The sequence below is a fragment of the Trachinotus anak genome, unplaced genomic scaffold (assembly GCF_046630095.1).
Source record: "Trachinotus anak isolate AG129_WGS33_773 ecotype Australia unplaced genomic scaffold, CSIRO_AGI_Tana_v1 ptg000023l, whole genome shotgun sequence".
Classification (NCBI taxonomy): Eukaryota; Metazoa; Chordata; class Actinopteri; order Carangiformes; family Carangidae; genus Trachinotus; species Trachinotus anak.
The window spans coordinates 3025756-3048903 of record NW_027273874.1 but is presented as its reverse complement, the minus strand read 5'-3'; the positions used below and the strand labels follow the sequence as shown (position 1 = coordinate 3048903).

The window sequence follows — 23148 nt, the reverse complement described above, 5'->3', positions numbered from 1 at the left end:
TCACACTGATATGGCAGAAATGTTCCTGGTGTAGTTTTCATTAGGAGGCCAGCAGACATTACCATTCAGATCTGTATTAAATACCCTTTTTTTTAACTAGTAAAGGGAGTTGGTCATAAATTCCTCTCAGAAGACAAGATAGCTTGATTAGGAAATACAAGCTTCCACTATAGGAGCCTCACTTCTGACGACACTGTACAGAGAGTGTGTTTTTCCTGCCCTATGCAATGTGTATATACAGCCATATACAGGATGGAAACACACCAGCAGGCCTCGCAGCGTGCTGAGGGGTGAGCGAGTTGCGTGAAAGGGGGCTAAATTTAGACTGGCTTCTGCTGCATGTTGTTGAATAATAAGTGTGTGTGTGTGTGTGTGTGTGTGTGTGTGTGCTTGAAGAAAAGACAGTGACAGTGGGAGGAAGTGGTAAAGACAGAGGGCTGTAAAGCTCCTTGCTTGCGGAAGGCGCACGGTGCAGAGGCCGGAGTGGAACTGGAATAACAGCTGATGTTTTGGGGAGAGAAAAAAAAAAAAAATTGCATGGGAGGGTCCTGGAGAGGGTGAAGGAGGAAAAACAAGCCCATCATCGGAGTAGGTGGGGAGGTGGGGGGAGGCAGAAAAGGGGGCGGCGCTACTGTACTCATATGAAGGAGAACGAAATGTGTATTTACTCAAATGCAACCTCTCTCGCTCAAGCAGAGCGCAGGTCGGATGTTTATGAGGCAGACCTGATCGACTTTAAAAAAAAAAAAAACACTGTTTATTTGGTTTTGTTTTTTTTTCTTTCTTTTTAACGGAGCCGCTCACGCACGGAGAGGATGCTTTTGCGCCTTCAGCTCACACCTGGAACAAGGAAACAGTGAGGGCTTGCTGTCGCTCCGCTTCACACCTGTGAAGGACTGAGTTGATTCCTCTGTATGACTCTGAAGGAATGCCCTTGGAATACGCGCTTTGGCCTCGATGTGCGCTTAGACCGTGACCTGCAGCCCCACCTGTGACTCCAGCAGCCGCGAGAGACACTCCGGTCGTCAGCTGTGTTCAGACCTTGAAGAAGCGACACGGGCAGGACGCAGGTTGCTGACTTTCCTCATCAGATTAAGGTGTTTTTTTGTTGTTTTTTTTTTGTTTTTGTTTTTGGAGACGTTTGAGCGCAGGGCGAGAAACGCGCAAAAAAGGCAGCGTCAGGTGCTGCGGGGTGGGAAGAGAAGGTAAAGCCGTGAAGACACCGTAGAGTCCAGCCATCGCAATGACGGACGGTCCGAGACAACGGGGCAGCACGGCGGGCTCTGCCAAGGATGCTGCCGGCGAGAAGGAGTCCGGAGGAGGAGGAGGAGGAGTTGCGCTCAAGAAGGAAATCGGGCTTGTGAGCGCCTGTGGTATCATTGTGGGTAAGTGACCGCCACCTCTTCCAGTCATTGGTAACATATGGTACAAGAAGTCCTCTAATTAACTTCACAACAGTTCAACTCCCCCTCACCCACCCCCACCCACCCCTGCATTAGTGCCTGCGGTTTAACAGCAGATGCGTGAGTCTGAGAAAGTATGAAACGGCGTTTGCGTGAGAGAGAGACAAAGAGAGGTAAAGTGAGGTGGAGAACACAGACAGAGAAAAGCTGCTGGGATCAGATTCCACCGTTCAATAGATGAGCTACAGTGGGGTCCAAAAGTCTGAGAGCACTTTGACCTTTGGACCCCACTGTATATAAAGTTTAGGATGAATATGTGTTTAGTTGTTGTGGGATGTATAAACACACACAGTAAGTGATATGTGATACAAAGTGAACATGTGCTCACTCATCCTGTGACTGGGTCATAGATATAAAAATAACACCATACAGTCCTCAGGGCATATGTTTTCCCAAACTGGATGCACACTCGCCCGTGATGCCCGCTCAAAGGGAGCACACAGTGAAATTCTCTCTGAAAAAAACCCTGAAACGCTTTTGAAGATGAAGCCAGATCCGCCTCAGTCACGTCCTCTTGCATCATGTCTCACGGCCTTTTACAGCAATTGATAATGAAGATTTCATCATTTCTCTGTAACCTGGCCAGGACTGATGATCTCATCACTCTCACTCATCTCTGCTGCTCTTAGGGGTTTTTGCCCATTCAGAGAAATTTGTAGGCTCACATGATTTAGCCTAGTTGGACACAGCCAGATGGCAGGCTGGCATATTCATAAACAGCACAGGTTTTGGTGACTTTGATTAGAGGAATACAACTTTAAAGGGACACTAAAGTCTGATGACATTGTAGGAAATATAGGACCCAGTGTTCATGGAGCTGGAAGCGGGATATCTTGGCTTCTGCTGCATCACTTTAGACCATTCTTTCATTAATCTGTCCCCTGCAAGCCTCTCAGCTTAATTACTAAAGCTAAAGTACTAGCACTTAATTGCTTGAGTAACCCTTTGATTGCATTGTAGAAGTGGACACATGGCCTGCCTAAGATCAGTTTGTCTGCCTTTTTTCAAGGTAGAGTGACGTTTTCACCAATCTCTGAGGCAAAACAATGTTTCAGACTGATTGGTTCACGATAGAGACGGCTCATCCCGACTTTCATCTTAAAGTAGAGATACTGATGTTCACCAGGCAGCACATGCAGGCTCACTGCTTGTTTCATTATCAGAATGAGTTCATTTGCTGACTATGGTGGTACACATGTAGATATTTGGTGATACCGGTTATAAGATTCAGCAGTGACTGACATGTATGGCATGCCTATGTATTTATTTATTTGCATTCATAACAGCATAACAGGATAATGGGTGTGAAACAGACATAGAAGGAGAGGTCAAGAAGCCATGTTTCTTTATACTAGGGTTTCAGCAAATAATTATTTTCATCATTAATTAATCTGCAGATTATTTTCTCCATAATCAATTAATCATTTGGCTAATATAATGCCAGAAAACAGTGAAAATACCTATTATAATTTGCTAAAGCCCAAAGAATTCTCATTAAATGTCCTGTCTCACTCGATCAACAGCCCAAAACCCTCCAAAAACCGTACTATATGTATATACTACAATATAAACTATACTGTTAAAAGAGCTATTTTCATGCTTTTCTATTGCTACATAGCCAATGTTAGCATTAATGGGCTGTTTACTTACCAGCCTAGTATAAACGTTGTAAGTTTAGCATCGAGTTTCATTTTACTCGACTTGCTTCTCTATCTATCACTGCTTTTCTTCCTCTGAAGTTAGCATGCTAACCAGGTAGCTGTCACTTTCCAATACCGAGTCACTGTGGGGTCCAGTCTCCCCTGAAGAAGTAGCACTGCTCAGAGGAGGTATTATAACCTCTTGTATTGTAAATGCAATGATAGCTGAAGCTTCTGGCAAGACTGATAAGTAAATAACTGTTAATGCTAACGCTGGCTGTGTAGCAATAGAAAAACGTACAAAAAGCTCCTTAAACTCAATTAAAACAATCTCGATTGATCACCAACAATCTAGCACCGCTGCCACTGTCCCTAATTATTCAGATTTATGCTAAAAGTGTCATCAGTAGACGTAAAGCAGACAAGCCTAACACTGCACTAACTATCTTGTCTATATAATAAAAGGCGTTAAAGACATTAATACAGGGGCAGGCCAGTCAATACAGACAACAAGCAAGTGGAGATAAACGCCATCAGACAACAGGTCGATCGATACACATGCAGGGATGAAATACGGCACACGTTGCCCAGATGGGTCCGAGGAGTGTGTGGTCTTCGTGTTGACCTTGACAGGATGAAGAGAAGGGAGGGGATGACTCATTCATCCTTGTGTTTCCACGGTAACAGGAGGAGAGAAGTGTGCGCACATGGGAATTCCCAAGAGGTTTTGATGCATGTGAAAGGAGAAAGGCACTTGGAAAAAGGAGGGCAGGAAAGACACAGGGAGAGATGAGGAACAACCTTGTCGCTGACGTGTCGTTGAGACGACCTTGTTCCTTCTCAGTGTGTAACTTGCTCCCTAAATCCTTGAGGTTGAACTGGAAAGGATTAATTTCCGCTCCGCTGTCAGTAGCGCAGAACTCAATGTGCATGTTTTTACACCTTTCCAGAGTGATCACCATGTTCTGGTGTGCTTGCAAATCCTGACAGATGACTAAAGAGCTCCAAAATGCCTTTTAAAGTCAGAATACAAGCAAGAGAGCCCTGTGCACGCCGTCAGCATCTCTTCTCTTCAGCCCCACCCTTCAGCTTATCTTTGCACCGACATTTAGATAATTTAATCATTTCGTTTATCACCCTCCATTCATTCACTGAAGAAACAGATTGGCAGCGTTGAGCCATACATGCCATCTTAGAGGGTTTTTATGGCCGTCCAGAGTTCGGCGTAGTCACCAGACTGCTACTGGGGCCGGGGCTTTTGTCCTTGACCAAGTCATTCATTCATGCTCATTCAGCTCACGTTGTCATGTGTGGTAGAGACGTGAGCTCAGGTGACTTGTCTGATCCTTTCGCTGTGAACATGCCCCGCTGGGTTTCCATGAAAAGGGCCAAACACACAAGTACATCAAACAGTTTTATGGCCTATTGTACAGTACAGACATTTATAAGCCACCCACACACACACACCTACACACACACACACATACACATATAAATCCAGAAAACGTGTAAAGCCAGGAATTGGAATTAGAAGTGAACTTTTGGCCACGTGGAAGAAGGCCCCGCCCTGATAATGCTGTTTTATTAGCTTGCCTGGCTTAGCCGTGTCTGAGCTGGACTCCACTCTGTGTGCTTTGTAATTGAATTGCTGCATAGACTCTAATCCACATCGCTTTGATTTAATATCTAGTTCAATTTGATCCTTTTGTCTTTTAAAATTGAATCACGCTGCAGAGCCTAAATCCTTAATTGAGAGAAATATAGATGGAACTTGGTTAGATCCAAAAAAACGAAGAATCACTACTTTGTCTTTATCTGATTGATCTAATTACTTTTATTACAACATTAGCATTAGTTATTCTGTCTCCTGTAAATTACTACAGTGTAGTAACAGCTCCTATGCATGTACACAGGCGTGTAGGGTCGTGTACTGCAGCAGCAGGTTGCCTCGGCTGGGTGGCTGTTTGAACAGGGATTTAACGCTGAGAGGAAAAGCAAGAACTAATCTTACAGGGCTTTATAAAGGCTGATTAGCGTTATATCATAATGCTGCACAAACACACACACACACACACACGTTAATATTCATAGCCTGCTGTTAGTGTGAGTGGTGTTTTGCTGAGTGGTGGCATTCAGTCATGTGCCATAGAGAGGCCCACACAAGTAACACAACAGCTCATTTCTCTCATTGGTTCCTGCATGTTTGGGCTCCGTTCAAGACAAACTTTGCAGGTTTAGTGTTTTCTTCAACTTTTGCAGCACCTTTTCGAAGAAGAAATGTTCTAATGCGGCAACAATTGTTCATCTCACACAGTAAAACCACAATATGAGATCATACCAATAATAATAAGTAGAGCTGAAGGAATTAGCTGATAAATCGATTATTTCATTAACACAAAAAAATTAATCACCATCTGTTTTGATAGTCAGGTAATTTTTAAAATGTCTTTCTCCAAATGATTAATTCAGGGAGTTACAGACATACAACATAAATTAGATAACACAAAAAATGCCACAGAGTTGGAACAGAAATACCATCATAAAATCATGAATAACATGTCTAAAATAAATCATCATATAAAAGATCACATCCTTAAAACAACCTAGGAGCTGTCTGAGACCATCAGAATGAATCCTGTGAAGTCTGAAGTGGAGCCTCGGCCTGTTGCTGTCAGATGACATCAAAGTCCAAGAGGAACAGAAATGTGCTCGTAGAGCAAGTCTGAGACCGAGCCCCTTCCTTCATGAGACAACAATTCGATAACAATGCAGGATATCAAAGAATGCTGTGGGAAAAGAGCCTGAGGCCTGAAGCTAGTTGTAGAAAGAGAGAGATTTAGCTCAAGGATGGGAAAAAGAAAAATGGACAAAGAGACACAACAGCTCACACAACTTTTTATACTCTGCTTCTTTAAGCTGATGCAAACATTCAGTTGGTCTTAGATCAAGGTCAAGAGACAGCCAGTGGTGCAGCAACAGCACATAAAAAAAAAAACAAAAAAAAAAGTTCCCCTTTGGCCTGGTAGGAGACAAAAGGATGTTAAAACCACTGCAAGAACAGGAAACATGGAGATTCCACATTTGTCAGCATTGGACTCACACTAGTGTGCGATGATGCACATGACAAGAACACACAACATGCAAGGGTGGACATTTGGCTACCACTTTAAAAGCACCCACTCACCCTTATATAAATGTTACTTTTACTCACCTCTGCACATTTGTCCAAACTTTATGCATTGCAGGGAGTTTGCAACGAAGAAAAGTGCTGAGTCAGTGCACAGCTGTTTTTTTTTTCCCTAGATGTCAAAGGTCATGCACTGAGGACCCCTTTTTACCTTTTACCTGCAACTGGAGTTACATAAGTGAGCGGCTCACATGATGCATGTGGAATCCGTTAAAGTTGAACCAATTTGCATGTCCTCATGCTTCAGTTCAGCACATGGTTTGGCAAAAATTCAGATTTTGCTTTGGATTAAACTGATCTGAGAAAGCGCATACAGCTTTTTTTCTTTTTGCAGAGTTATATTTGTTAAGCTTTATAGCCATTTCCTTAAAAGGAGTGCTCATATAGAACAAGATGGTGTGTTGTTGTTGTTAGTTATTATCATTGTTTAATCTGTCAGTTTTTATTAAACTTATCTACAGTCTGTAGTAGTTTAGTGCAGTGGTTTCCAGCCTTTTTGTCTTGAGGGATCATTAAAATGAAGCAGTGTCACGTACTGTGGATAAATGCAGATAAATGATCCACACACACCCAATCTCTGTGACTGTATCATTCATACCTTTGACTTTTGTACTGTGAAACGCCACTCGGCCTTTTCTCCAGCCAGCCTGTCATGATTCAAAACCTTCAGCCTTTGACCCTGATGCCTTTTTATTGGCCGCACGAGTTCAAGCACTGTCGGCTGAATCTGATTGGAGGCCCCTGACCTCCGACCTCGGCTTTGTCAGAGGAGTGAATCCTTTCATGTTGGACCAGAGCCCGGTCGTGCGTCTCTCCATCTTTCAGCTGCTGTGTAAACTGCCTGGCACTCTGATGCTCATCGAATATGTCAGGGCATCCACCTCTCATCCTGCCTCCCTGTTTGCACTCTTTCACCCCGCTCTCTGTGTTGCTCCATCTCCTCATAACTCTGTGCCTAGTCAGCAGATTGCAGGTTCCTGATTTGCCTGCTTCATCACCGTTCAAACTCTGTTCACTCTCTTATTTTTTTTCTCTCTCTCTCACTTTGTACACATGACCTCATTCTATTTCCTGTTCAGTTTGTCTGCCTGACCACAGCGCTTTTATCTAGTAACCATCTACAACTGAACAATTCTATCAGTCGGCCATTTTTACCATATTATACACTAGTTTACCAAGTATTAGCTTTCCTTTTACAGTGCATTATAATGCAGGCACTTAGCTCAGACTCAACAAAATCCTACACTAGCAGTAGTAGAAGTCATGTTACCTGACTTCAATATAACACGATATAAACAAAGAATATGACTGTGTCACAAACTTAAAGGACCATTCCAGTGTATTTATTTCAGCTCACTAACCACAAATAATGTAGGCTTTTGGTGACCATTTTTGACATGTTTTCCTACTTTTGTAGACAGCCTATGGTTCATTCACTTCCTTATGATATGGAAATTCAATAGCAGACTCTTGACATCTGCTGATGGATCTTAATCTGTACATAAACATAAAATATTGCTCCTGAAAATGACAATTTGTGGTTTTAGGAGAAGTTAGAGGGTTAATAGTTGGGTGCAGTGAGTCTCTGTGGGGTATTGGTATTGGTAGGTGCTTTTTCTTTTTTTTTTTTTTTTTTTTACTTTGAATAGAGATTGGCTGTTTCCCCCTGTTTCCGGTCTTTCAGAGTGGTAACTCTCAGAATATACCTTCAAATTTCTAAAACACATAAGTTAGTGATTTGTTGAAAATAAGCTAAAACCTATAATATGGTCCTTTAATTGGAATAAATTGGTACTTGATGGTCATCTTAGAGGAGCTGCATTGTTCTTCCCATGACGCGTAAACTGATCTTGATCTGTAAAGACGACCTCTTTTCAGTTTGTGCTGAAACCTGACGCCTCTCTGTCCTCACCCTATTCCTCCACCAGGTAACATTATCGGCTCAGGTATCTTCGTCAGTCCGAAGGGTGTGATGGAGAATGCCAGCTCCGTGGGCGTGGCCCTGATCGTCTGGATCATCACTGGCGTCATCACCGCCATTGGGGCGCTGTGCTACGCTGAGCTGGGCGTCACCATCCCCAAGTCGGGAGGAGACTACTCCTACGTGAAGGACATCTTTGGAGGACTGGCTGGGTGAGCAGACACTGCACATTAAAAGACATTCAGTCATCTAGAAGCAATCAAACGGGCGTTCAGGTGTAATTTCATGACAGTTGAAGGTGTGACCTGAGTCAAAGCACAAGAGGAGGCTGCAATATATATAACAATGGAAAGAATTTATTGAATTAGAAAAAGCTTGATTCAACACATTCAGCATATGTAGGGAAACAGAGGTGGGCAGGGGTTTCTGTTAGGTTGCCGTTTACAAGTTTCAATTATTTTTGCAAATTGTGGAATCATTTCTTCCACAAATGTTGGATTTCATAAGCTGTTTTTTTTTTTTTTTGTTGACTCTCAGTACAACAAGGTTTGATAACCCCCACCTCACCGTGGTCAGAAGTACTGTCTCCTAAGTATATGACCCAGTTTTCAAGAAGAAGGGGCCTCTCAAACAGTTGAAGTTAATTTGACGGGGATTTAGGTGAGCATACCAACATGTCTAGATTCCTCTCTTTATCCTGGTGGATGAGCTTTCTGATGGAGGTCAGACATCTTGATCCAAAGCAGGAGGTCTTTAGCTTGGAGTCAAGTACAGAAGTCAAAAAGTTAAAAAAAAAAAAAAAATATTAAGCCAAAAGACAGAGGAAGATTCCTAAACAGTCAAAGTGACTCACAGAATGAGAAATGTCATGCTGCTGTGGGCGTGTCAGCCTATTTTTAATTACTTTCAACCCACAGCCGCCTTCCATTCATCCATAAATGGTTAGCTTTAAGGTAACGCCGCTTACAGTAAACGCTTGGGAACCACGCTAGGTTAATTTCCTAGCAAAACAATATCGTTTGTTAGCGTAGATTTCACACACACTGTGCCTCTGCTCAGACTGTAAACACAGATTAGACCATTGTTTTTTTAACTATCAAAAGGATGCATATTATCAGGCTGTTTTGGGAGAGGAATTCAAGCAGACAAAACAGCCAATGATTGTTTTTGTCCCTTTGTGCAGTGGCTATCAATATACATCAATGAACTTTTACCTCCACAGACTTTGTAGTTCACGGCTTCAGATGCTCAGTTTGAAGTGTTGGGGCCACACCGCTTCCCTGTGCCCTCTGTCTATGATAAATAAACTGTGTTTCAAGGGCCGTTTGTTTTTGTTGTCCTGCTGCTTTTATCCCTATGTGTGTGTGTGTGTGTGTGTGTGTGTATACGTGCGGGGGTGGGGGTGGGGGGGCAGTGGCGGAAATACTTGCATCACCTTGTTGCAGCTGGACGAAGAAAAGTAGTAGAAAAGGGGAAGCACTCGTAAAGTTGTGCGCTCAAAGACAACTTGATTGGACAGTGTGTCAGGTACAAAGGCTCTTTGTTATGTCAGACTCATGAAGGTTGTGTTACACCCATGAAGTGCAGTATAGAGACTAATGCAGGATGTTGCAAGGTACAGGAAGTCGCTGTATACAATTTATTAGAGCGGGACATGAATGGACAATCAAAACATAAGAGCAGAGAGGAATGGATTGTATAATTTCAGTTATTTTAAAGGGAGTCTGCTGATATCTTCTTTATCTCCTGGTCAGATAAACTCAGGAAATTCAGTTGATCAAGAAAATGATCAGCAGATTAATCGACAACAAAATGAATCGTTCTTTGAAGCCCTGAGAAGAAGTAATACCACTATTTAAAGGACTAAAAGAGTATTTAAATACAATTAGAGAAGTATTATTTGTACTGAGGTGTTAAAAGTATGTATTATGCAGGACTCCTGTCAGAGTGTTATCAATTATTGATGCATTAACCTGCAAGCTGCCTTTTAATGCTGTAGCTGGTCCAAGTGGTGCTACTTTAAACTACTATACCAGGACTTTTAGTTTAATTCATAGCTGTTTATAGTTTATCATATGTTAGTTAAAATTAAAATGTAAAATAAACAACTGAATTTTGACTAACAAGTAGGTTTCAGTCTGCACTGGCCTGCATTTGAATCTACATTTTTACGTTAAACACACGTATACACACACACACACACACACACACATTCCAGTGAGACACAATCTCGTTAACGCAGTCAGGTGTAATGATCCCTCTATAAGCTTCGGGAGAATTTCGTGGAAAAAAACGGCACGCCTGGTCTCTCCCGCTACACTCGGCTAAACCCCGGCTCCCCTCCGCTCTCCCACATGTCATCTCACATCTGTGCACCCGATCTGCTTCTTGAAGCTGACAGTGACAAACACCTGCCGGCATCACGATGCTCCTCTGTGTGTGGAGCTACTTGAACAGTTTAAAAAGCCTGAGTTTCCACATCAGTCTGTGACAAACAGCGTGGGTTTTCCTCTTTTTGTCTCTGGGGCTGCAAGGAATTCTCTTTTTGTATTGCCTCAATCTCTTGGCCTGTTTTTACTATTGATTGTTTGATTGTTAAGCCTGTAAAATCTCACAAAATAAAAAAAAAACAGTCCAAAAACAACAATATTCAGTTTATATTGATATAAAACAGAAGAAAAGCAGCTAATCCTCATATTTGTTTAGGATTTTTGCTTTATATATGTGACTAAAATAATCAGTTGGTTGTCAGCAATTAATATAATAGCAATCCTTTTATTGAGTACCTGTCTTTTATAGCCACATGAAAGTGGATTGTAACAGAGTCCAAGTATAGTAAGAAGGATAGTATACTAAAAACAACCTGCTTTGAATGGGAATCTGTAAATGGAAGGATGTATATGTGGTGTATGTGCCTCTGTGATGTGTTTCCTCCTCTTTATTCTCACCTGTTAGCGCTCCTACACACTGCATTTGATCCAGACACCCCGCTGTTTCTCACATGCCTCTGCATTTGTTCCAGGTTCCTGCGTCTGTGGATCGCTGTGCTGGTCATCTACCCGACCAATCAGGCCGTGATCGCGCTGACGTTCTCCAACTACGTCCTGCAGCCCCTCTTCCCCACCTGCTTCCCCCCGGAGAACGGCCTGCGTCTGCTGGCTGCCGTCTGCCTCTGTGAGTAGCACGTCAGGTCTGACGTTTGTGACGCTGTACTTTTTTTCCTTACGTGATTTTTGTCGTCACTGAAGTAGACAAACAGAGTTTGACGTATACTGTGTGAGCTGTGTGTCATGATCTTAAAGATTTTGCACAATCTTTAACAATCACAAAAGAAATGTAACCCTTGCGTCTGTGAGAGCGTCCTTTTTCTGCTCTGCCTCACTTTTGTCAACTCAGCAGTGTTTGCCTCAACTGTATTTCCCTGAAGGGACATACCCGACATGCTTTCACACAAACTGAACTCAGTGTGCTTATACATGACAAGTCTGTCTGTTAGAGGCAGAAAAAAGAAATAGTGAGAAAGGCACATTTAAGGAGTAGTTTGACCCTGACAGCAGCAGCTCAATCAACAAACGAAGCTCCCGCCGCAGATTGTTTCCTTTAAATTGTTTTAGAGGCTTGAAGAGCGGGAACTATCCACTATTTCATAACAAAATAGCAAATATTGTCAAAAAGTCTGGAAAAAAAAATCAAACAAGTTGTGTAGCAAAACATTTTTTTTTTCATACTTCCAATTTTGTAAATAATCCCGAGACCCCTCAAGTTTATCCTGTAATGTCTTGCAGGATTTGATAGAAGACAATAAAGGGAAGAAGATGCCACTTAACTTTTGCAAACTGCAAAATGTTGATAGTGAACACATCAGTAGTACTTTTTTTTTTTTAAATATCCAACTATCTGCTAATAGCAAGGACAGCAATATTAAACATTTTTAATGGTTATGTTTAAAGGAGCTATATGTAAGATTTGCTATTGCTACATAGCCAGCATTAGCATTAATAGCTGTTTAGTTATCAGTCTAGAGGAACTCTTTTCTTTTACTGAAGTCCTCCTCAGCGGACGTATTGAAATGTCTTGACTTGTAAACGAGACGGGGTTGCACTTGGAAATGAATCATCCCATACGATGAAAGTTAAAGACACTTCTTCCCAGCACACTTCCCCGGTGAGCCAACTAAAAGCTGCGTCTCAGCTTTGATTATGCAGCGATAGAGGAGCAGGGATAGACTAAACACATTCTGCAGAGGGGCACAGAGTTCTTTGAGCGTGCTTGTTGAGACAGGATCAGATGTTGGAAAACAGCCAGTAAATCTTCGACTGAAGTATATATATGTAAAATAAAAACACACTGTAATCAATGTAATTCACCTGAGGCAATGGGTGCACAAAGGCTGAGTCATTCACATTCAGGGTTGGGACACTTAGAGCTGTAAAAGAAGTAGTGTATGAGAGGAGACTCCACATTAAAGCAAACAATCTGCTGCACAAGCGTCGGTTGCAGTTACATCATCAAAGCTGTGTCCATAATACACAAGTTATTTAAAGCAGTCCGAGTTTGGCTGAATTATGGCTTGATTTATCCAGTCCGGCTCTTCTGTCATTTAACCCTGCGTCAGAGGTCGTCTAACGGAAGAGCAGAGTGAAGGAGGTAGCGGAGCAGCGAGAGGACAGTAGCAGCGAGTAGCGATGTGTAAAGACAGATGGATGGATGTGTTTGGCGCTGACATGACAGCGGTCGATTTGAATCCTTCTACAAAGTTCACACTCACTGGTCAAATACTGCAGGCAGCCTTCAGACAGAGAGAGAGAGACGGGCGTGTACGCAGGAGAAGAGTTTGTTTATTGTGTGTGTGTGTGTGTGTGTGTGTGTGTGTGTGTGTGTGCACATTACTATGAAGCAATCCTTGTGGCTGATTACAAAACACGACTGTTCTCTGTTAATACCCTAATGCGACCTGTCACATAAACATCCTACTATTCCATAATGGCTGGTTTTTGTGGGAACTGTGGCTTCACCGCATCAGTGCAAATATTTGTGTCATCTCTTTTAAATCACCACTGAAATGTTTTTTTTTTTTTTTTTTTTTTTTTGCCAGTTATGAAGGGAGAAAGAAAACAACCATGTACTTTTTTTTGCTTCCAAAAAACATCACTCTGAGCTCAACTGTAGTAGGTGAGCGGCCGGGGTCGACTGCAGAAAAACAGGAGCTGGTAGAACTGGAGGAACTGGAGCTGCCGTATTAACGTATGCACAGTTCAGTATGTCACAGGGCTTTTGTTTGGCTTCTTCAGTAGAGAGGTGGAACCTTATAGTCGCCACTGTTTCTGAATATTTCTGTTCCCTCAAACTGATCACGGAGGGCATCCTGTGACACGCTGTTCACTGGCAGACGGGCTCAGTTTGGCAGTCTGACAGTGTGGAAACCTCAATTTCCAAAGGCACGCACAAACAACAAACACATTTGTACTCAGTGAACTGTGAAATCCACGGCTTAATCACTTCTGCCAAAGAAGTTATGTTTTCAGTTTCGCATGTCTGTCATCAGGATCTGTCAGAAACTGTTAAACAGATCTTATGTGTCACCTGAATCAGGCTGCAGTTGCATAATTCATTCGGTGTTTTGGCAACAAGGAAAAACTGAATTGCCAAAACACAACAGCAGCATTTTTTTTTTCGACTTCTCCAACCTGCTGTGGTTCAAATTTAAAGTTTGGATACAATTTGAAAAGGTTGAAACTAAACGACAGAAGTCTGATGGGAACTGCCATCAAATCATAGGAAAAACGGTATGAGATAGATCCAGCTGCTTTGGCAGAGGTAATAACGAACTGTCAGGACAGCAAATCTTGGCAGAGCTCTGCACTCTCCTAATACTTTGTAGTTTTTTTGTTTTTTTTTTTCATTTTAATTACAGACACTGACCTACATTCACCTGTCTGTCTTGTCCCACTTCCACGAGCGCCTTAAAGCAAAATGTGCTCCGTTCTGACAGGAACTGCTAGCAGTCATTTTATTGCCCAACTCTGGACTGTTTGTAGCTGAACTGCTCTTGATTGGCTGAGCCAGCAGAGTGATGTAGCTTCTGTTTTGAGTCAGCTGCACAGATGTTGTCAGGCAGCTTTATGCTATTTTTTTGTAGATATTTTATCCTTGTTTTGCAGTTGTTGTTTTTCAGGGGAAAAGTGGGTGAGAGGTTAACTGTTTCCCCTCAACTCTGATGTCATCCTTGTTGTTTATAGGGCCTTGATGAGTGTGCGTCTGCTTGTGTGCTGAGACATTTAAGTGAACTCTTAAATTTAGCCCTTGCTGAATATTGTATAATAGTGCACAGGATATAACCTTACTTATTTACCTAGACATCCAGCCATAACCAGATTGAGTGTCAGTCATACCAGACTCAGTCTGCGGAGGCGGGGAAAGGTTTTCCAAGGTGTACCGTTTCAAAAAAACATGCGGCGGGATTCTCCCTGGAGCCCGTCTCTTCCTACAGATGCCAGAGCGCGAGGTCATAACTCTGTCATGTTTTCCAGTAGGCTCGTAGTTAACTCAGCATGTTTCCACGCGCGCACACACACACACACAGTCACACACATATACATAAATACATAACACATTTTGTATACTCAGCTTACAGACAGCTGAGGAGCCCCACAGCTCAATGATTCTGAGAATGTGTCCGCAGGTGTTCGCTCGAAGCCTGCTGGTCTGCAAAGGCGACGAGGGGCGGACGTGTGTGTTGTTACTGTAATGCAGTCTGGTGGCAAAAACATCATCTGGTTCCTAAAACAACTCTATTTACTGCTGCTCGAGTTAAGAGGTTTAAGATGATCAGGGGTAGTTTATTGTGTGTGCGTGTGTGCGTGTGTGTGTATACACTACACAAATCAAGTCATAAGCTGAATTGCGTGTGTATAGCCTCTCATTTCCTGTTTTCTTGTGGAGGGAGTAGCAGCAGCAGCAACGGCTCTCCCCCTCACCACATCTCTTGTTCTGTCTGCTGCTGTAATTTGGTTTGTGAGTTTGTGTCCCAACTTTTCCCTCCTCTAAACTCCCACTCGCTCACCTAAAAGCGCCTCCACAGCAGACGCAAACAAGCCCACTCTGCAAACCCCGCTCTGCGCACATGTGCATCCATCTAACACACACATCTGCGTCATGTTCATATCAGTGCCGAGCTGTGCATGTCTGCTCATGTGCATCTGCCTCTGTTCCCTGCAGAGGCCGCTCAGCCCAGAGTTATTTAATGTGATGAACTTAATCCCACTGAGTCAAACAGGGTTATTATTTAATGGCACCCTATTGGCCTGAACCCACTGGCCTGTTGTACCCAGCAGTACAGATCAAATCCATTATCTTTGTCTGTGTTAGCTCAGCCTCGAGTTGGAGTCGGTTGAACGGCGTTTCCAAAAATAACTTCCCGTTTTCCAAATCAACAAACCTAGTAAATGAAAAATAAAATGGCAGCTAAAGTGGCCAAAAATGTAAAAACCCCAAAAACTCTCTCCCAAAATGCATTAAATGTATCTGTGATTTCAATAAATATCAGTGGGGACAATGTCAGTCAGAGTAAAATATGATGTAATATACTATAATTGTACACTACAACTTATAGCAATAAGAAGACATGTAATGTATGTAACATAAGCAACCATTATTAAAACAGAATGTAAAACACAACAAAAATATAAATTGAGTGTAATATTTGTTTGACAAAAAATCTTAACTCATTAGCTGCTTATTAGTTTTTTCTTGAGCTTTCAACCAAATCTCACTGTCTTCTTCAATTAACCCAAACTGATTAATTAGTATTTTTTCAATCTAATAACAATTGCAGGTTTAAGTAACAATGTGATATCATTCCAGTGGCAGATAATCTATTATATTAATAGGGTGATTCTATCATTTTCAACTATCTAGACTTTTTAGTCTGTTCTTGTCTTTTACTTTGCATAAATAGGATTATCGTATCTATTAAAAGGTACAGGAGGTAGAAAAAACAACTTGAATGTGGAGGTGGTAATGGGTGAAGTTCAATGTGATGATGAGGCAACAGTCAAAGGTCGCTGCTGCGTTTATGACACGCCACATATGTTTAAGTGTGCAGCTTTTAATCTTTCTCCATTTTACTGACCTGAGATCAGTTCACTTACTATGAAGGGAACTTATTGGTTTATTGGCTTTATCAGTGACAATAACCACTTTCACAACATCTTCCTTGGAAAAATCCGTTAGTACAACAATGCAGTGACTGTTTGTTTTACAAGACCAATTAAACACAAAGTAAACCAGTAACTGTGTGTTGCATAGAATGTGCAATTTGTATGAACTTCGTTTTCTACTGGTTTCACTTGTGGCCTTCAACTCATATACTCGATCATTTCCCACCATCTCAGAACAGTCAGGCCAAAGTCATATTGTGCAGCCAAACAAAAACCAGGTTGAATTTTATTTTAAATTCAAATAGAGGTTCAGACATTTGCACAAAACGCTGCAGAAGTCATGGAGAATAAATCGGTCTGTAGAAATGGTGCAAGCTGATACAGGCAATATAAATGTGATGATGTCAGACAGTGTGGAAAAAAGTGATTTAAACCCACTTAAGGGTGAAATAAAACCTAACCATGTGTTTTATTGGTGTTTTTCTGTCTGTTTAGTGCTGCTGACATGGGTAAACTGCTCCAGCGTGAGGTGGGCCACCAGGGTGCAGGACATCTTCACGGCCGGCAAACTGCTAGCCCTCGCCCTCATCATCATCATGGGTCTGGTGCAGATCTGCAGAGGTAAGCTGTCCAATGCCATCTGTGCATCCATGAATGCATACGTCCATAGTATATTCCACGCAGACACACACTTGCGGTCACGTGGGACAGTATAGACTCCCCGTGGACGCTGTGGGGTCAGTAAGTTGCTGGGGCCCTTTCGGTTAAAAGTCACATTGCTAATATCAGCACGCCTGGGTGGGTTTGCAATTCAAACATGGCTGAGGGCCAGTTATTACAGGGGCCACGGAGAGTAGGCCCCTGAAACAACAAAACGGGCATTTCTGTGTGAGTGTTTGAAGATAATGAAGAGTTCAGTGGCTCTTTGATGGGAGACTTTAGGTCATATATGAGAGAGTTCTCTGGGAACAAGAGCATCTCGAAGGGACTTAAGTAAAAATGAAAACAATGTAAAAAAATATATTTATAAAGATTATTTATGATTTACCCCAAACAGAGAATTCGACAATGTCTCCGTCAATTTCAGGGGATCACAGTGTGGAAACACTCTGATTGCATTAGATGATGGTTTTCAGCTGGATTTCCTCACATTAAGCCTGAACTTTAGTGAAAATTGGTCTGTTTATGCCCTCAGCCAAACAACATTTTTATCAGGAGCAGACCTACCTATTTAGGTCATGTCATTCAGTTTTACATAAGGAAACCCTAGAATTAAGGAGGCTGCTTTAATGAGTGTGAAAATATTCGCTGACTGCTGTATTACCTTCTCCACCTGTAGGAGAGTACTACTGGTTGGAGCCAGCCAATGCCTTTGAGCCCTTCCAGGAATATGATGTGGGTTTGATAGCCTTAGCCTTTCTACAAGGCTCCTTCGCCTATGGAGGGTGGAACTTCCTCAACTACGTCACAGAGGAGCTGGTGGACCCCTATGTGTAAGACACTTTACTCTGCCTCTCATATATCTGGGAATATTGGGTCATTGTGGTTAGGAAACAACCTTTCCACAGCACTGAATGGGTCATTGCCATAGGAATATAGCTGATTTAAAAGCAGCTTATAGCTATTTCAGTGATTAGCAGTCGCATACCAAGTAAGCTTCCAAGTTTAATCCCTGATCCTTTTTGTTAGCTCTCTGAAATGTATTTAATTTAGCTTGAAAGAAACTCTCGCTATCATTCCTAAAGTTTGGCCACTGACCTAGAACGATGTCTCGGTATAAGAATAGGTTTATTTTTTAATTTCCTTCGCATTTTTCTATCTATCTGTATTTTTTTCTAACAGTCTCACATTTTTAATAACCTTGGTATCCATTAATACACCTTTCCTAAGGTACCATTTTTAATTTCCTGTCTCAACCCCCCCTCCCCTCCTTCTCTTTAGCTTTTCTCCCCACTGTCAGCTAAATTGTGTTTTATAATGTCCCCATGCAGGAACCTTCCTCGTGCCATCTTCATCTCCATCCCTCTTGTGACCTTCGTTTACGTCTTTGCCAACATCGCCTATGTCACGGCCATGAGCCCCCAGGAGCTGCTCGCCTCAAACGCTGTTGCCGTGGTGAGTAGGTCTGATTGTGACGCAGGGTGGTCCTGTGACTTCATCCAAACACACACCTTGATCGTAGAATGACTCTGAGGCCCCCTAGTGGTCCGTCTTGGTGAATGTAGCTCATCAGCTTTATTAAAAAGTGTTTGAAATAAGCAGCTAACTCTGCGCCTGTGTCTCTGCTTTACTCTTCGTCCTCCGTCCCAGACGTTTGGTGAGAAGCTGCTGGGAGTCATGTCGTGGATCATGCCCATTTCTGTGGCTCTTTCCACCTTCGGGGGAGTCAACGGTTCCCTCTTTACCTCTTCAAGGTTAGTTGGCTCTTCAATGACCTCCACCCCTGGGTCAAACCGCCCCCTCTGATGTATGTATTTTTTTGGGGGGGTGTTAATGCCAACAAGATATTTCAATTCAGTGTCATGTTACAAGCAGGTTGTCGCTCATTTAGACTGACCGACCCGGTCTTTCATCTTCTTCATGTTGTATCTGGATCTACTGTAAAGGCTTTAACCGAATCCATTTTTTCTCTGCGTCTCTGTCTTTTATAGATTGTTCTTCGCTGGAGCCAGAGAGGGCCACCTGCCCAGCCTGCTGGCCATGATCCATGTAAAGCGCTGCACTCCCATCCCGGCCCTGCTCTTCACCGTGAGTTGCGCTCTCACCGCTACACTGCTCGACATTACCTCCTTCAGTAGCAAACCACAAACCACAAACTATCCCGCTTTTTCCCCCAGTGCCTGTCCACTCTGCTTATGCTGTGCACCAGTGACATGTACACTCTCATCAACTATGTGGGCTTCATCAACTACCTCTTCTATGGAGTCACTGTCGCTGGGCAGATTGTCCTGCGCATCAAACAGCCCAACATGCACCGACCAATCAAGGTGCGTTAATGTACTGTGTTTTATGTGATCTTGCCTCATTTTAGCTTTGTCTTTTGCCTAATTATTTACAGTGTATTTTGCACTTTACCACTTTGCACTGATAATGTGCAGTAATTCTGCTTTCAAGCAGCCAAAGACTTGTGTGTAACAGCAGTGGAAATTGACAAGCTGTTTGAAGTTCAATTTAAAAGATGAATGCAGGTTCTCAGCAGCATAGTCTCCTGCAGCATTAACATATATGTTAGATACTAAACTATACTCCTGTGCTTCTGTGCTCCCTCCTCCAGGTCAGCCTGATATGGCCGGTCATTTACCTCATCTTCTGGGCCTTCTTGCTCATCTTCTCCCTTTACTCTGAGCCCGTGGTGTGCGGCATCGGCCTGGCCATCATGCTGACCGGCGTCCCCGTCTATTTCCTGGGAGTCTACTGGGACAACAAGCCACAGTGCTTTGACGCCTTCGTTAGTAAGTTAGCTTATCCTGGGCTACAACGTATAAAGACAGTTGTTTACATTTACATTTTAAGTTTTTTTTTAAAATAAATGTACATAATTACACAGTATCAGCTATCAGCTATCACAGCAGCAGCTAGCCTGGCTCTGTCTGGAGTTAAAAATACACCTATCGGCACCTCAAACTCAGTAATTAACACATTGTGTATTGTTTGTTTCACCCCTACAGAAACAGTGATGCATAAAATAAGTTGTAGTTTTAAAGGGAGTTGCATGGTTTAACTATTTTTGTTTTCTTTTCTTTTTTTATACTCTTGATTTTTTATACACACATACTGTTAATACATAATTTGAAAGCCCATGACTGCCACTTTCCTAAAACATTTTTTTTTTTTTTTTTTGTTTTCTTCCAGACAAGATGACGTACTTGGGCCAGAAGTTCTGTGTGGTGGTTTATCCTGCAGAAACTGATAGCAGCAGCAGCAGCAGCGGGAGTGGAGATGAAGGAGAGGAAATGAAGGAAGCCAGGTCTCCTCTGTCCAAGGAGGACGGAGACAACCACAAGTCAGCGGACTGCTAAAACGCGCGTCTTTTTCACCCACCCTCCCCAAAAAATAAACAGGCAAAAACAGACGCACACGTGGGCGCACACATACACAAAGACACACGCAAACATACATCACAGTTTGTAGTGGATTTACTGATCAACACTTGTGCCCACACTCCTTGTCTTTTTTAATATTTTTTTTTTTTATTTGGTTGTCAGCATCGTATCAATCAATAATTTCTGTGCCAAATAAAGTATGAGATGTTTAGAATAACATGGCCTCAAACTTTTCTATCTGAGGTCCTTCAAAAGTGCAATAAAGACAGGTTAGCACCTTCCAACTCCTCAGCACATGTGTAAACATCCATATTTAACTATTCACTACTGTCATCGTCGTCGTCGTCATCATCATCGTCATCATCATCATCACCCTGCTTCTGATCCTCCCTCTCCCCCGCCACACACTCTCTGCACACTCCTACTGTAAGAGCGACATTTTTTTTTTTTTAGTATTTTTTTATTATTATCAAAAGACTCTTACTGTACTGTGATGGCTAAGCAAACAGTTTTTGTTTGTTTGTTTGTTTTTTTTCCTATTCTTTTTTTTTTTTTTTTGCCACATTGTTAAATTTTGCTTTGTCATGCATTCAACACACCAAAGCTGTATTTTGATTGTCAAAGCAGAAAATCAGATTCAGATCAAGTCATTTCATGTTGTGACGTACGCTACGTACTGTTGTTTTGTTTTTAAAGGTTGACTGTGATTCCGAAATGTTTCTCTCATATTTTTTTTTTTTTTTGTAATTGTGATAATTGTTTATATCATTTAACTTTGTTGTTATTTTAGTATTAATATGTTAATTTCCGTTTTGTTGATATTCTTTTTTTCTATTTGACACCATATTCATCTGGGCCTATTTTTTACTCTTGAAACTGCAAAGGTGTACACCTGAAAGATGATGTGTGATCTGTAATTCGTATTGGTGAATGTACTGGTAACTGATGCACACTTCTTGTTAATTGCCTTAATTAGAATATATTCTGTACTTGGGTGCCATTGTAACTGTGTTGTTTCGACTGAGGCAGAGAGATAACTAACCCATTAAAACTGCAGGTGCAGCATAGACTTAGACAACTAGAAAGAAGAAATAGGCAAGACATGATCGTTTTCACCACAACATTTGCATTGTTAATGTGCACATCCCTACACCGACACATGTGAATGCCTGTGTGAAAACAGTTTCAAAAAGGCATTGATTGTCTTTCATGTTTTACAGCAGAAGTATTTTTGTAGCTGTGTCCATCTATTATCTAGCTGTGTTTTTTTTTTTTTTTTTTACTGCTTAATTTAGGAAGTAGAAAAGAGAGCTTTTCTTAAAAATATTTTTTTTTGATTCATAAAATTCACTAGAAATTCTTTTGTAGTGCAATATTAGTACAGGCACCAGCAAATCTGAACACGCACCTCTGAATGAACCCATTCTGTGTTGTCTGGTTATAGTTATGTATCTACACTTATGCTGTATGTTATAGTGGCAACACTCCTTCATACATAAACATACATTATATAAATTAATGTCTTCAATCTTTCTATAAACCCAGTGTCTCAGGGCATCCCCACTGCCTTCTCTTTACACACACTGCCTAAAACCTCTAGACCATGAAAACTCAACAGATCTGACTCATTGCTTCTTTGAAATCCAGTCTGTTCGTGGTAAATGTCTGTACTGGTGCTTTTAGATATTTATTTCCTCAGGAGTCTCAAATTTACAACCAACCCCCCCCCCCCCAAAAAAAAAGAAATAAAAAATATGACAGATGATGTCAGGTGTTGAATAATTTTAACTATGAAAGTATCATTAAAATTGGGCAAGTACTTTAAAGGTTGCTCTTATGAAACGCGAAGGGGAACAGGGTGTCTTGGATGTCTTTACAAGTACAATGATTGTGTGTTGTGCCTGTACAGTTATTGTGTATTTACAGTATGCACAGATGTCATGACAGTCTGTATTTTGTCTCTTAGTAAATAAAAACCACTGACTAATGTTTGAATTTGTAATTCAGGACCTCATTTATATATATATATATATATATATATATAAAAAATGCTTCCTGTCTTTATCTTTATCCCATTGTCTGATCATTTGAAATAATGTGATTAAATTATTTTTACATTCAGTGCTTTCAATTCAATGCACATTTCTCAGCAAGACTAATTGTACATAAATGAGGCCTGAAAATGTTTCCACCTCAGAATTCAAATGCTGCAAATTTGCATTATCACAAGTTTAGTCAAATCCTGTGAGACATATCGCTTAAAATCTCAAGGGAGCTCCGCCGTGCTGATGTTTCTGACTCATGTCTTAACTGCCTTGCTGCTCGAGCTTCCCTTCTAAGCTGTAACCTCCACCTCGTGCTTTAATTCAGACCCAAACAGGCCTTCAAAGTGGGGGAAATATGATGTTTCCTGTTTTAACAGGCATTACCTACACTGGTGATCTGAGCAGTTCTTCTCTTAGCAATACATCGTCACACTACAATACACCACCTGATGAGGACGTTCATTCTGAATCATTCTGTGTACACATTGGTCTACCGTACTGAGAGCCATTTTCACCGACATGTCTCTCAAACTTATGTCTATTTTGTGTCAAAGATGTAAATGTACATATTGGTGGTGGTGTGTGTGTGTGTATGTATGTGTGTGTGTGTATGTGTGTGTGTGTGTGTGTGACAAGAATAAAAAAAAAATTGCATAAATGAACAAGAGTTCTCACGTCTCCTTTGTTCAG

The 23148-nt window shown here is 41.7% G+C and overlaps 1 protein-coding gene across 1 annotated transcript; it reads left to right on the top strand.

The window, feature by feature from the left end:
• The first annotated feature begins 670 nt into the window (after positions 1 to 670).
• Positions 671 to 23071, top strand: slc7a8a (solute carrier family 7 member 8a). Its single transcript, XM_071458954.1, has 11 exons — positions 671 to 1385; positions 8219 to 8423; positions 11234 to 11385; positions 16866 to 16991; positions 17710 to 17863; positions 18362 to 18485; positions 18681 to 18784; positions 19022 to 19118; positions 19208 to 19357; positions 19645 to 19822; positions 20223 to 23071. Exons 1-11 carry the CDS (start codon positions 1244 to 1246, stop codon positions 20387 to 20389), a joined length of 1599 nt encoding a protein of 532 aa, XP_071315055.1. The 5' UTR covers positions 671 to 1243; the 3' UTR covers positions 20390 to 23071.
• The last annotated feature ends 77 nt before the right edge of the window (positions 23072 to 23148 follow it).

Coding starts and splice junctions, on each gene's coding strand:
- slc7a8a (XM_071458954.1), top strand. CDS start 1,244: ATGACGGACGGTCCGAGACAACGGGGCAGCACGGCGGGCTCTGCCAAG. Junction 11,386..16,865: donor GCTGGCTGCCGTCTGCCTCT/GTGAGTAGCACG, acceptor CTGTCTGTTTAG/TGCTGCTGACATGGGTAAAC. Junction 18,486..18,680: donor CCTCAAACGCTGTTGCCGTG/GTGAGTAGGTCT, acceptor CCTCCGTCCCAG/ACGTTTGGTGAGAAGCTGCT.